General features: G+C 46.1%; 1 protein-coding gene across 1 annotated transcript in view; it reads left to right on the top strand.

Moving 5' to 3' along the window:
* The first annotated feature begins 3,427 nt into the window (after window positions 1–3,427).
* The window catches only part of MROH7 (maestro heat like repeat family member 7), a 52,813-nt gene continuing 41,532 nt past the window's right edge, over window positions 3,428–14,708 (top strand). The window contains exons 1-3 of the mRNA XM_029945825.1: window positions 3,428–3,597; window positions 10,868–10,902; window positions 11,681–12,973. Of these exons, the coding sequence (XP_029801685.1) occupies window positions 11,803–12,973 (1,171 nt within the window). The 5' untranslated portion in view covers window positions 3,428–3,597; window positions 10,868–10,902; window positions 11,681–11,802. The remainder of the gene's footprint in view (window positions 3,598–10,867; window positions 10,903–11,680; window positions 12,974–14,708) is intronic.

The following is a 14,708-nucleotide window of genomic DNA, read 5'->3' as shown; positions in this document are numbered from 1 at the left end:
AGATAAGATCTATCCAGAAATCAGCATGGAAGAATCAAAGAGATGGGAAGTATGAGAGGTTAAGACAGAAAGACTAGCATGCATATGATCAAGAATCGTAGAAGAACTAGAGAGAACAAAGGGAAGGCTACTGTTATTTGTGGAAAAACCTCCAACTGATTGAACACCAACTCCCAGACTTAGGAATCACAATGAATCCCAAGTAGGAAAAAATAAGATGAAAAGCAATCCATAACTATATATGTCATAGAAAAATTACAGAACACCAAAGTCAAAGATCTCAGCTGGAAATAATATGTCAATCACTCCAAAGCTGGCAAACTGATTTCTCAAAGCATCGATGGGATACAGGAGGCAGTGGACTGATGTACTCAAATAAAATAACAGGCACCCTAGAATTCTACATGCAGTGAAAATAGTTCCAAGACAGAGGATAAAATAAAGGTGTTTTTTTTCTTAAAATTTTTTGATGTTTATTTTGTTTTTTATTTTTTAATGTTTTTAATTTATTTTTGAGAGACAGAGAGAGACAGCGTGAGCAGGGGAGGGTCAGAGAGAGAGAGGGAGATACAGAATCTGAAGCAGGCTCCAGGCTCTGAGCTAGCTGTCAGCATAGAGCCCGACGCGGGGCCCCATGAACCGTGAGGTTATGATCTGAGCCGAAGCTGGATGCTTAACGGACTGAACCACCCAGGTGCCCCAATGTTTATTTATTTTTTGAGAGAGAGAGAGCAAGTAGAGGAGGGACAGAGAGAGATGGAGACACAGAATCTAAAGCAGATTCCAGGCTCTGAGCTGTCAGCACAGAGCCCGATGCGGGGCTCGAACCCACGACCCATGAGATCAAGACCTGAGCCACAGTCAGATGCTCAACTGACGGAGCCACCCAGGTGCCCCAAAGTGGTTTTTCCCCCCCAAACAAAAGAGAGCTTACCACTAACAAACTCTTTTTTAAGGAAATGATAAAGGCTATTCTTCAGGCAGAAGGAAATTGATCCCAGATGGTGCATCCGGGATTTGATTTAGAAAATGGTCAGCCAAGGTACTGGTTAAGCCTAAACCAACATGGGTCACATAAAACAATAATGTCTAATTAGTAGGGTTGAAAAGACAGACCCAGACTAAAATAAAGGATGACACCAGCATGGAAGTTGGTAGGCGGCTGGTTGGACTGAAACTTTCGGTTTCCCTTTGTTGGTTTTTCTGACGGCAAATAATGCTGCTACTTAATTTTAGACTCTGCCAGGGAAGTATGCTTTTCCACATGGCTCGAGTAACCCTGGGAGAGGGTGCTTCCATGCAAGCAGAAGAGAGAAAAGCAGAGTGAGAGCAGGAAGGCAAATTCAGTACTCCTAAAGCGAGTAAGAAAAAAGAAAAAAAAATTTTAAAGGAAAGATTCTAGCTTTAGTAATGGCAAAGTGCTCCTATGGGACCAACTCTCCTAGAGATAACAACTGTGAACTGTGGACAAAATACAAAAAACAACTACCTGGGGGTGCCTGGTGGGCTCAGTCAGCAGAGCATGCAACTCTTCATCTTGAGGTTGTGAGTTCAAGCCCCACATTGGGTGCAGAGATTATGCAATTAAAAAAAAAGAAAGAAAGAAAAGAAAAATCGTAAAAAGAAAAGCAAAAGACAACTACCTGAAGATTCTGGAAAGAGACAAAAAGCGGGAAGACACCAGAGAGGAGCCAACATTTGAAAGGAGAAACTAGCACATGCAAAAGTATGTGAAATCTCACAAACAGTATTCAACCAAAGAAGCTAGAAACAAAAGGGCATGTGCTGTATAATTCTACTTAATGAAGCACAAAAACGGACAACTGTAAACAATGGTGTTAAGAGTTGGGATAGTGGTTGGCCTTGGTGGGGGATAGTGATTGGAAGGTCTCTGGGGTCCTGGTAATGTCCCACTTTCGGGTTGGGGTGCTGGTTACATGTGTTCTCTCACTGGATGAAAATTCATCAGAATGAGCATGACACGTGCGGTTTCCTGTATGTGTATTGTATTCCAGTACAAATTAACAAAATCAAAAGGGAGCAGAGACGTGTAGGCAGGAGCAGACTGAGAAGGGACCTCCACGCCAGACCCAAGCTTAGACATGACCTTGGGGGCAATAGGAGACATTGAAGGCATGGGAATGAGTTGTCAGGGAGGCCGCAGGATGGCAGTGGCTTTAGCCCACGGGAGAGCTGGCCCTATGTGACGTGACTTAGTGATTTAGAAGACTGGCCAAGATCTGGGCTTCCAATGATGAGGACCTGAGCCAGAGTGGGATTGGGGGCAGGGTTGGTTTTGATGACAAAATTGGAAGGACCTTTGGTTAATTGAGTGCCTGAAGCCAGGGGAGGAGAGAGGGAAACAGAGGTGATTCTTGGCAGCTAGAGAGTGGGTGAGGGGCTACTGGGACAAGCTGAGAGTTCCTGCTGGAGGACGATTCAGCCGAGAAAGAAAACTTGGCCGTGTTGGCTGGTAGGTCCCTGGAAGAGGCAAGGCGATGGGGGCTCCAGACGGCACAGGCCCCTGCGGCAGCAGGTGAGGGGGGACTCGGCCAGGAGTGGGTAGTACAGTGGGGCCGAAGGCAGTGGGGTGGGGGCAGAAAAGGGAGAGATGAGGGTGACCGGAGGGCATTCACCATAGGACACTGAGGCACTTGAGCTGGGGATGTCGGGTGATGAGGTGGATCTCCAGGCCAGATTTAATGACCCGGGTAAATGGGAATGCAGCTTACTGGATAGTTCTACAGCTTTTTAAGTAGTAGCCAATGAAGTTTTTCTACTCAGTCATGGGTAATCTTAATCAGCTTAGTTTTTGCTCCCTACAAAGCTTTTCTTTAGCAAGATAATAGTTTCTCTATTTTCTTATCCGGGAATCTAAGTTTCATGGTCTGGGTCTCCTGGCCCAGCCCTCATCCCTGCCCTGCTCCACACTATTAATGTGTCTTGGGTGAGGAGGCAGGGTGGAGTAGGGGAAAGATAAGGGACTTGCACAGTGTCGTAGCTCTTGACCTTGGGCCAGGATTTTCCCTCTGTGGGTTTCAGTTTCCTCCACAAGGACTGGCTGATTCCAAAGCCCTTTGCATACACCTTGCTACCCACAGGCTTCCCTCTCGGGTCTGCTGTGCCCCAGACCTGAGATGTTCCTCAGAACCAGGCTGTCACCCCAAGATAAACAAAGGTGTAAGATCATATGGTGAGGGGTTTTCATGGGGAGGCTTGAATCCTGGGCAAGGAACTTGCTCTTTATTTGAGTAAGGTCATTTCTAGGCAGTGGGTGAGGGTCCTTTGAAAGGATAGTTCCTACTTCTATCTACTGTGTGGCATGAGCAGGGGCCTCATTGGCTGGGAACTCCTGAGTCATAGTGACCTCACAAAGACTGTAACACGGGCCTGGGCTGGGGGGAGACTAGGTAAGCTGAGGGGTGGCTCTGGGGAAGTCCCAGGGGTGGGGGCTTCCTCTGCAGCCTGAGCAAGGCAGTTACCAGCTTGACCCCACCCCCCTGGCCTTTCCCCTCTGGCTGTAATTCCACAGTTAGAACTTCCTATCTTTGGCTTAAAGCTGAATTATCTGTTACCATGTGGATGCTCCAGGTGGAGGTAACACACTAAACTTTACATCAGCAGCTCAGGTCTCATGGAGAAAGAGTTTAGGCTTGTTCTGAGAGCATGGTGGGTGGGAGTTGGGGGAGGTGAGAGGGAAGAGAATGAGAAGACTCAGGAAGGAATGCCATAGATGGGCTGGTGGGCTGGGGGTGGCAGGGGAAGAAGACAGAGAACCTGGAAGCCAGACTTGGCCTTTATCTCGAGTCCTCCTAGCTTATCCTCACCCAGCAGGAGGAAGAGATGATGAGGATGAGCATTTATTGAGGTACTATTGGGGGTCAGGTGCAGTGATCATCACTATGTGCATTATCTATTTTATTCCCTCCACTAATCTTGTGGATTGAATATTTAGATTGATACTCAGCATGTTGACGCTACCTGCCCACGTTCACATCACTGGTGAGAGACAGAGTGGGTTTCAAATTCAGGGCCAGCTGACGACGAAGCCCTGTATTTGTGCTTGAGAGCTGGGAGGCTTGTGTTGTTTTCATTGGACTTCTCTTCTGGGGCTGGGGGCAGAGGGAATGGAGAATGGGGGCAGAGGAAGATGTGGCTTCACTGAGTGAATCATGCCTCAAAACTCTCTGGGGTGTTTTAAAACAAGCTGTCAGTGGAGAGGGCCTGGGTTTGAATCCTGGCTGCTATTTTCTGGGCCTTTGCAAACATTACTTTAGATTCCTGAATAGACTGACTTAACATGCCAGTAAGTGAGGCTAATGATACCTATTTAAAGTGTTGTCATCCTTCCACCCATTCATTCCCTCACTCCATGGGTGTTTCTAAACCTCCCCTGTGTGCCAGGCATTGTGCCACATGCTGGGAAAACAAGAATAACAAGGCAGCCAGAGACTGACCATGCTCATTTTTTAGAGTAGAGACATAGGAGTAAACAGAATAGTCACATGAGCCGGGCATTTCACCCATATGCGAGAGTCCCAGGAAGACGTCCCAAGCTGGCATCTAAAATGTTAGATGTTAGGGATGCCGTGGTGGCTCCGTTGGTTAAGTGTCTGACTTCAGCTCAGGTCAAGATCTCACGGTTCATAATTTTGAGCCCCACATTGGGCTCTGTGCTGACAGCTCAGAGCCTGGAGCCTGCTTCAGATTCTCCCTCTCTCTCTGCCCCTTGCCTGCTCGATCTCTCTCTCTCTCAAAAACAAACATTAAAAAAAATTTTTTTTTTAATGTTAGATGTTAGCCATGGGAGGTGATGGGGGTTTAGTTGGGTAGTCTTGGGGAATTTTACAGGAAGAGGAAAGAATATTTATCAAGGCCCTAGGTCAAGAAGGAAGCCAATGTATTGGAGGCACTGGGAGAAATTGAGCGTGGCTCAAGTATGGGGTGGGGAAGGGAATGTATGTATCTGGAGAGATGGAGGGGCCAGACCTGTGGGCTGAGGGAAAACAGGCTTTTCTTCCCCTGCTTCTGTGTTGCAGGCCTCTCTGGTGCCCCCAGTCTGGGATATACGGGAGGGAAAAAGAAAGCCCTGGGAGCATACCCAGTGTCATCCCTTAAGTCCTGAGGTTCATAGCTAGTCCATTGCCTTCTTTCTAGCTTTCAGAGTCTTCTTATGGTGGTCAGTTGAATCATCTCAGGATATTTAGTTGTCTTTGAAAAGGAGGAACAGGGAAAGTGAGTCTATACCCTCTTGCCTGTTACATGCTTTAGAAAAATTGTGGTTCAATATACGTACCATGACTTTTACTGTTAGTGACACTGAGTACCTTCATAATGTGGTACAACAGCCATCACCATCTAGGTCCAGAACATTTTTGTCACTCCAGAAGGTAAGCCGGTAGCCAGTAAGCAGTCACTTTTCCATTCTCCTCTTTCCTCGGTCCCTAGCAAACTCTTTCTGGTTGCTTTAATCTGCTTTTAGTCTCTGTAGATTTGATTATTCTAGATATTTCATATAAATGGAATCATACAATATGTGGCCTTTGTGTCTGACTTCCCTCATTTCACAAAATAGTCTCAGTTTATCCTTGTTTCAAGTGTATTAGCACAAGACTCTTTTTTTTATGGCTTTTTTGTTTATCCATTCACCAGTTCATGGACAGTTGGGTTGTTTCCACCTTTGGCTCTTGTGAATGTGCTACTATGAACATTTTTGCACAGGTTTTCGTTAGAACATTCCTTGTCAATTCTTTTGAGTATGTGGTAGGAGTAGAATTGCTGGATCAGATGGTAATTCTGTTTAATTTCTTGCAGTATCACCAAGTTGGCTTTTACAGAGGCTACACCATTTTACATTCCTATTGGCAGTGTTTGAGGGTGTCGATTTTCCATGTCCTTGCCACCATTTGTTATTTTCTTAAAAAAATTTTTTTTTAACTTAAAAAAAAGGTAATCTCTATGCCCAACATGAGGCTTGACTTCACAACCCTGAGATTGAGAGTCACATGCTCCACTGACCAAGTAGACAGCCTTCTACTTGTTATTTTCCACTTAAAAAATTATAGTGGGTATAAAATAATATCTCATCATGGTTTTGATTTGCATGTTCCTAATGGCTAGTGATGTTGAGTATATTTTTGTATGTTGTTAAATATTTGTATATCTTCTTTGGAAAATTGTCCTATTGTCAAGTCATTTTCCCATTTTTAAATTGGATTGATTGTCTTTTTGTTGTTAAGTTGTCAGAGTTCTTTATGTATTCTGAATACTAGACTCATCAGAAATAGGTCTTACAAATATTTTCTCCCATTCTGAGTTGCCTTTTCACTTCTTGATGGTGTCTTTTAACATTTTCTTAATTAAAAAATTCCTTTAATTTTTTTTTATTTTTGAGAGACAGAGAGTGACAGAGAATGAATAGGGGAGGGGCAGAGAAAGAGGGAGACACAGAATTTGAAGCAGGCTCCGGGCTCTGAGCTGTGAGCACAGAGCTCGATGTGGGACTTGAACCCATGAACAGTGAGTTATGACCTGAGCCCAAATCAGACGCCTAGCCTACTGAGCCACCCAAATGCCCCTTAACATTTTATCAAAAGTTTATTTTATTTACTTTTAGAGAAAGAGCACAGGCAGGGGAAGGACAGAGAGAGGGAGAGAGAGAATCCCAAGCTGGCCCTGCATTGTCAGTGAAGACACCAATGTGGGGTTTGAACTCACAAACTGAGAGATCATGACCTGAGCCGAAACCAAGAGTTAGATGCTTAACTGACTGAACCACCCAGGTGCTCTGATGGTATCTTTTGATGCACAAGTTTTTAATTTTGTTGAGGTCTAATTTATTCTTTTGTTGCGTATGCTTTTGGTGTCCTATCTAAGAAACCATTGCCAGATCCAAGGTCATGAAGATTTGCCCCTATGATATTATATAAGAGTTTTATAATTTTAGCTTTTATATTTAGGTCTTTAATCTTTTTTGAGTTAATTTTTGTGTATGGTGTGAGGTAAGGGTCCAACCTCATTCTTTTGCATGTAGAACCGAGTTGTCCCACCACCATTTGTTGAGGAGACTATTCTACTTCTATTGAATGGAACTGGCATCCTTGTCAAAAATTAATTGACCACATGGGACGCCTGGGTGGCTCAGTCAGTTGAGTATCCAACTTCAGCTCAGATCATGGTGTCAAAGTTCATGAGTTTGAATCCCGCATCAGCCTCTTTGCTCTCAGCACAGAGCCTGCTTTGGATCCTCTGCCCTCCTCTCTCTCTGCCCCTCCCCTACTTGTTCTGTCTCTGTCTCTCTCGGTCTCTTTCTCTCTCTCAAAATAAATGAATAGACTTAAAAAAATTAATTGACCATAGATGCATGGGTTTATTTCTGGATTCTGGATTCTCAGTTCTATTCCATTTGTCTGTATGTCTATCCTTATGTCAGTACCACACTGTTGAATGCATTTTTTAAGAACTTTTATTTGCATTTATTGTATACAGAATTTACTTCCAGGCCATAGTTTTTTTTTTTTTTTCTTTTTTGTCAGTTTCTTCTGGAATATCTTTTTCTTCTATGCAACTTCCTCTTCTGGCTTAGGACCAATCTGCTCTTCTTCAGTAAGGATCAGCTCAGGGTGGCAGGGAGACCTCATGCATGAGTTAGTCCGACTGTGAGCCCTGTAGGTTCTGTGACACATCTTGGGGGCTTTGTTCACCTGGATGTGTTCAATGATGAAAGAGTCTCCATCTAAACCCTGAAGTTCAGCATTACTCTGCATTTTTAAGCACGGGCAGTAATAATTCAACACTCGTTTTGGGCCACTGACCCTGTGTCCAGCCCCACTGTTTGGCCTGGGCACACCTACCAAGTCCACCATTGTAGCTACAGAATGGCACACATTACTTCTGCAAACTGACATCTTTCAGATGCTTCGTGGCTTTTTGGATATGCATATCCTTGATGGCCTGAGTAGTATAATGTATGCTCTTAAAGTGAACATGAAGATTTGAACCTCTTGATTTACATGGTTTTGCTGGGTTTTTTGGACCAAGTGAGTAGTGAACCATTTTCAGAGATCACCTCAGGCCGTTCTGGAGAGCAGTTTTAAAGATATTTTAGCTCAATTTGGAAAACGGTTTGTTGGGAGCAGTCCTTGGATACAAAAGCCCTTGTTTCAAGCACAGTTCCAAGGCCCAGCCTTAGGCAATGGAAGCTGTGCTAGGGTCTGGCAATGGAGATGGAGATATGGGGTGGCATTTGGGAACTTTTCTGGAGCCAGAAGTGGCAGAACTTGCTCAAAATTGGATACAGCAATTGAGAGAGTAGTCAAGGATGATATCATTTCTGCCTGTGGTAGCACCAGTTCCTGGAAATGGAAAAGAATAGGAAGGTCTGATTTAGGGGAAAGACAGCAAGCTCTGTTTTGGATTCTCTAGGTGTGAGGTGCCTTAGTGTCAGATGTGTGTGTGGACATGTATGTGTGTGAGTGCATACTCATGATTGCCTAACATATTCCAGGCCCATGCATGTAATAAACGTATTCTCAATGAGGAACTGGAAGATCCACTGATAGTTACACCTCCTGAGGGCTCCAACCACCCTTGTTCAAGGCCTGGAAGGATTCAATGAGAAAAGATAAGAATCAGCCAATGATCCTCTCTGTCTTGGACAGGACTCACTAGCTGTTTTCTGGCTATCCTCTGCCCTGGGGTTTGGGAAGCAAAGGCCAATAGTTAGCCTGTGGCCGTTGAGTCAGTAGTGAGTTCCTTTGGCTCCCCTGTATCTCATCCAAGCCCTGCAAGAACCCCATTCTTCTCAACACACAGCATCCCTTTGGTGGAGGGTGAGGCGTGGGCTGCCCCAGTCATGGGCAGCCAGCTCTGAAGCCTTCTGTGTCTGTTGCTGGATGAAGGAAGAGGATGAGGGCACAGGAGAAACTGGGAGAGACCTGTTCTTTTCTCGTGGAAGAGGGATGGTCAGCCAGGGTTGAGACCTGTAGCTTTCTGCCCGGTGATCTGGCTTGTGTACCTGCTGTGTCAGAGGGGTAGAGGTTACTCCTTTCCATAGCCCAAACCACTTAGGCCTTCCAAAATCCTACTCAAAGCCTCAAAGGCTTGAGGCATTTCAGGTTGAAAATGCCTGTCTTTGGCAACTGTGTGTGTGTGTGTGTGTGTGTGTGTGTGTGTGTGTGTGTATGCATGCGTGCACACACACATTCACACAAGCACACATAAGCATGCACACAGGTGGAAGGGGTGTGAAGGGAAGGCCGAGGGTTTTTGGAACCTGAAGATTTTTTAAGGCTCTTATTTAAGTAAAAGAAAACAGGGCACCTGGGTGGCTCAGTCGGTTAAGCTTCCGACTTCGGCTCAGGTCATGATCTCACGTTCATGGGTTTGAGTCCCGCGTTGGGCTCTGTGCTGACATCTCAGACCCTGGAGCCTGCTTCGGATTCTGTGTGTGTCTCTCTCTCTGCCCCTCCCTGCTTGTGTTCTGTCTGTCTCTGTCTCAAAAATAAGTAAAATATTAAAAAATTAAAAAAAGTAAAGAAGACAAAAGTGTGAACACAGAATTAAAAGCAGGACCCTTAGATACTGCGCAAACAAGGACCTCTGAAGTTTTAAATTTCATTAGCCCCAAGGTAAAATCCCCTCTGGTACTGATGGTAAGTGAACGCTCCCTGCTTCTGTGGCGGGATGCAAAGCTGGACATGAACTGCTTACTTGGAATGAAGGCAGTTCCCACTGGGCTCTGAGCACCTGACTCCTCTCTGCCCACAGTGCCTGGCAAAGAGTAGTGGAAAGGTCACTGTCATTTAGAGAAGGCCTTAGCTAGGACGTATGTTCTGTGCCAGGCCCTGAAACTACAACCACTGTGGGTTGCAGGCTTTATGCTTCCCATGTTAGAGAATAGCAGGATGAGGGCCAGAGGGGAAAGTCTCTTGCCCAAGTTCACTCAGACTAGTAAGAAGATGAGATGGGATTTGAACCCAGAACCATATGACTCCAAATCTCTGGTCTTTTCAAAGCTAAGCTATAAAGATGCACAGCAGAATTTGTAGAGTAAGTAAATGATTTTGTGAATGAGTGGGTGTATGAATGAATAAGAAATGAATAAATGACAAAATGAGCAAGTAAAAGAATAAATGAGTGAGTAAAGAAGAAATAAAGAGATGAAGTAACAAACATTCATTGAACAGTGACTGTGTCCCAGGTGCTGTGTTAGAGGCTTAGAGATCTTGCTGCCTAGTGGGGAAACCTGTGAAGGGGGAAGTGGACCAGATGCCATGGGAACTTACAAGTGGACCTCACATGTCTGGGGGATCCAGAAGGCTCTTAAGCTGAAATTTGAAGGGTAAAGCCACAGGTACTGGCCAGGAGAAGGAGCCCAACCTTTGGAAGACTCAGACCTAACCCGGGAGCCTGGCTCTTTGGAGAAACACAGAAGAGTTGAAAGGTGGTGGAATGGAATGGGGAAGGGAGCTTGGAGGGGCAAGAAGGATGAAAGGGAAGGACACTGAAGGGCCTTTTAGGTCCTGCTGAGGATTGGAGAGGCTGTCCTGAAGATGATGGAAAGCCATGGAGGAGTTAGGTAGGCAGGTGGCATAAAGAAATGGTCTCGCTTCCCTGAGGGCCAGTAGGATGGGTGACCTTCCTCTCCTTGACCTCCACTTCCTTAAGTATATCATGAAACATTAATATCTAACTTCCAGGACTCTGTGTGTGTATGTGTGTGTGTGTGTGTGTGTGTGTGTGTGTGTGTGTGTGTGTGTAGGGGGATTTGTTAGCAGGTGTGCATGTCTGGCCTGTAGACTTGGCTCAGTAAGCATTGAGAAAGCATATTTCACCTGACTCGGTCTTCTCCTGTGTCTCCTCCCAGGGCCCCACTCCTGCTTAAGAACACCATGAATGCAGGTGAGCTGTCCCAGTGAGTCTCTTGGGGAGGGGAGCCCAAGTGTGGAAGCAGAGTAGGGTGGGGGCACCAGGGAGCTCACCCAGCAGGCAGATTGCTGGGGTGAGGCAGGCTCTGGTTTTGAGGATTGCCCCAGGTTCCCCTCCATGGGGCCTGCCCCACCCAGGCAAAGCAAACTGTCAAGGGCAGTGGTCAGCTGTACCGAGGCCACTGTGGGAATCTAGTGTCACAGCCGTTTGCAGAGTAGTTCTAGAAATTTAGGCTGGAAGTAGGGTAACCTGTAAGGAGGCTCCTCCTTCCCCTTTCCTACCTTTGGTGGGTGAAGCCTCATTTGTCTAGTATTTGTGGACTCCTGTTGTGTACCTGGCACCGTGCTAGATGCTGGGGATGTCCCAGGGACTAAGAGAAGCACAGTTATTGCCACCTCTAGCAGAGGCTAGAGCACTAAATGGGTCACTGGAATAAAGTAGGATGAATATTTTGCTGGGAGAAGTGTGCTTGGAAAAGGACAGTGGGATGAGGTTCTGAGGCAAGGGAACTGTATTTGTTAAGGTCCGATAGCTGCGAGGGAGCAGGGGGTAGGCAGAGTAACCCAGAAGATACGGCTGACACAGAGCTGTGTAGACGGGACTGCAAAGGTGGTCTGGGCATGGTCACGAGGGACCTGGGAAGTCACACGAGGGCCTTCATCCTAAGGAATAGGGGGAGCCATGCATGGGAAGGTTTTAAGCATGGCTTAAAAGGTGAAGCATGTCTGAATTTGCTTTTCTGCCTCTCAAGAGCATTGCAGGAAGTTCAACGGTTGGCTTTTGGAGAGAAGGGGGCAGTGGCATTGAGAGACCTCCAGACTAGGAACGGCCCTGAGCCCAGGGGCTAGTCTAGTCCTCTGTGAAAGCTTGAAGATGCCACCCAGTCTCAGCCTGGCCGAGGTCCCAGATTCAGGCACCAGCACTTCCTCTGGGCCCCACACAGACATGGGCCTTGTTCCTCTCTTGAACCCACCCTTGGATCCTGGTTCAGCTCTTGTTCCAGACCTTAATTCAACTCCGAGTGCTGTCTCAGAGGAGGCCCCTGGCCTGGTGTCCACCCTCAGGCCTGGGGACAGCCAGACCGTGCCCCCAGTCTCCCTCCAGATCACCACTTCTGACTCTGGGGAAGCCCTGGGCCTGAATTCAAATCATATCTCAAGATCTGACTCACAAGGGGCCCTTTGTCCAGCCTCAAACCTTGTTCTGAGCTCCAGCTCTCTGGAGGCCCAGGGTCTGAGCTCAGGGAACTCTGGCCCTAATTCTGAGGAGGACTTCAACTATCTCTCAGGCAAGAGTTTTGATTTGGGTCAGAGGAACTCTAATCCTTCCAGGACTGAAGCAAACCCATTTCTAAGGCACTATTCAAGAGAAGCCCTGGTGGTGGGCAGCTGCGTCTCCAGGTCAGGCTCGAAAGCTCTTCTTATTCCAGCCTCAAACTCTTCTTTGGGCTCTGACTCCAACCAGCTACACAGTGTGGGCTCAAGAAACCCCTCCAGGCTGGACCTGAATGCGGCTCCAGGTTCTTATGGGACCCTGATCCCAGACACCAATGAGAACATCACTGTGCTTTCACATAGCATCTCTGGGGACGCCTCGAAAGGAGCTTTTGGTACAACCTGGGACACAAGTTCCAAGGGAACCAATGTGGCATCAAATGGCAATCCCAGGTCTGACTTGAACATGACCATCACGCAAGCCTCATGCTTGACCCTGATTCCTGGCTCCATCGATAGTATCAGCCTGCATTCCAGCACCTGTGGACCCAACTCCACCCTTTCTCCACCCTCGTATATGACGCTGATCCTGGGCTCCAAGGAGACTCTTAGCCTGGGCTCCAGCCTCATCTTCAGTGACACCTCTACCCTGACACTGAGCAGCCAGCAGGATTACTTTGAGGACAACAGCATCCATGCCACACCCTTGGAGAAGAATCTGGGAAGCTGGAACGAGATGGCGGGCACTGAGACAGGCCAGGTCCCGCCTGGGTTCCCCACCTGTAACACCACCGACCAGGACGCCACAGCCTTCCAAAGCATCCCAAAGGGTGAGTATGGCAAGGGTGAGGGCCCCAGAGAGGGCACTTCCCTGGAAGAACTTTGTATTCAGACTTGTAGGGCAGGGAGTTGGGGGGAGGAGAGCAGAGGGGTGAGGCAGGGAGCAGCATACAATGGACAACATGCAATGTGTTAATTACATGCAAGAGATCCAGGGCTCAGCCTCTGCTTGCTGTGCGACATGGGACAAATTACTGTCTCTGAGTGTCAATTTCCTTAACTGTAATATCTGCATGTCATAATATTTTTATTATGTCAAAACCACGTGTCACATAACTAACTATACATTTCTTTTGAAATGTATGCCTCTTTCTTTCTAGTTAAATTTCAGACCTGGCTTCTCAGGTTACTAAGTTTGACCAGTGGAGGGGCACCTGGATGGTTGTCGGTTGAGGGTTCAACCTCAACTCGGGTCATGATCTCATGGTTTGTCAATTTGAGCCCTGTGTTGGGTTCTCTGCTGACATCACAGAGCCTGGAACCTGCTTCCGATTCTCTCTTTGCCCCTCCCCTGGTCGCACGCTGTCTCTCTCTCTTTCTCTCTTTCAAAAATAAATAACATTAAAAACTTTTTTTGAGGGACGCCTGGGTGGCTCAGTCGGTTAAATGTCTGGCTGCAGCTCAGGTCATGATCTCACGGTTTGTGAGTTCAAGCCCCGCATCAGGCTCTGTGCTGACAGCTAGCTCAGAGCCTGGAGCCTGTTTCGGATTCTGTATCTCCCCCTCTCTCTGACCCTCCCTGCTCATTCTGTCTCTCTCTGTCTCTCAAAAATAAATTAAAAAAAAAAACTTTTTTTGACCAGTGGAGCAGGCAGGCTCTAGGCTCAGCTCACCTCTGTTGAGTGTTTAATGTTCCAACTTGAGCAAAGCCTGGAAATCCTGTCTGGAGCCTGCACCTCACCTGTGATATGCAGGAGTTCTAGAAATTAAATCTCTTATCAAATTTTTATGTTGTAACGGTCTTTTTCCAATTCCTTATATCTCCAAATATTTTTGTTTGTTCATGAACCAATTCTATATTGTGATTTTTTAAAAAAATACCACGGCTTTGTAAGTATGTATTTATAAAGATACAATAGGTACCTGGTAGGGTAAGAATTCTGCTTTGAAGTTCTTTCCAAAATTATTCTGAGGAAAACAGTATCCACAATATGCTCTGAAGGCTATTAGTAGACCCTCATTCTTCCATATATATATTATTATTGTTTTTAGTATTTTTTTAAATGTTTATTTTTGAGAGAGAGAGACAGAATGTGAGTGGGAGAGGGGCAGAGAGAGAGGGAGACAGAGAATCTGAAGCAGGCTCCAGGCTGTGAGCTGTCAGCACAGAACCTGATGTGGGGCTTACCTGACTGAGCCACCCAGGTGCTCCTATTTTTAGTTTTATTTTTAAAGATTTTTATCTTTACGTAATCTCTACACCCAACATGGGGCTTGAACTCATGACCCCAAGATCAAGAGTCATATGCCCCACTGACTGAACCAGCTAGGCGCCCCTTCCATATGCATTTTAGAATATAGTTGTCTAGGTCTTCAAAAAGTCTTTCTGGCATTTTCATTGGGATGTTATAAATTTATCCATCTTTTCAAGTTTTTCTTTATATAGGATATATCTTTTGCTAGAATTTAAAAAATTTTCCAGATAAGTCTAGTGCTTTTTTTGGGATAGGTTTATTCCTAGGTACTAAATAGTTTTTATTGCTATCGTGAATCATATCTTTTTTC

This window comes from Suricata suricatta, chromosome 8, assembly GCF_006229205.1.
Source record: "Suricata suricatta isolate VVHF042 chromosome 8, meerkat_22Aug2017_6uvM2_HiC, whole genome shotgun sequence".
NCBI classification, from domain to species: domain Eukaryota; kingdom Metazoa; phylum Chordata; class Mammalia; order Carnivora; family Herpestidae; genus Suricata; species Suricata suricatta.
This window is presented reverse-complemented; position numbering and strand designations above follow the sequence as displayed.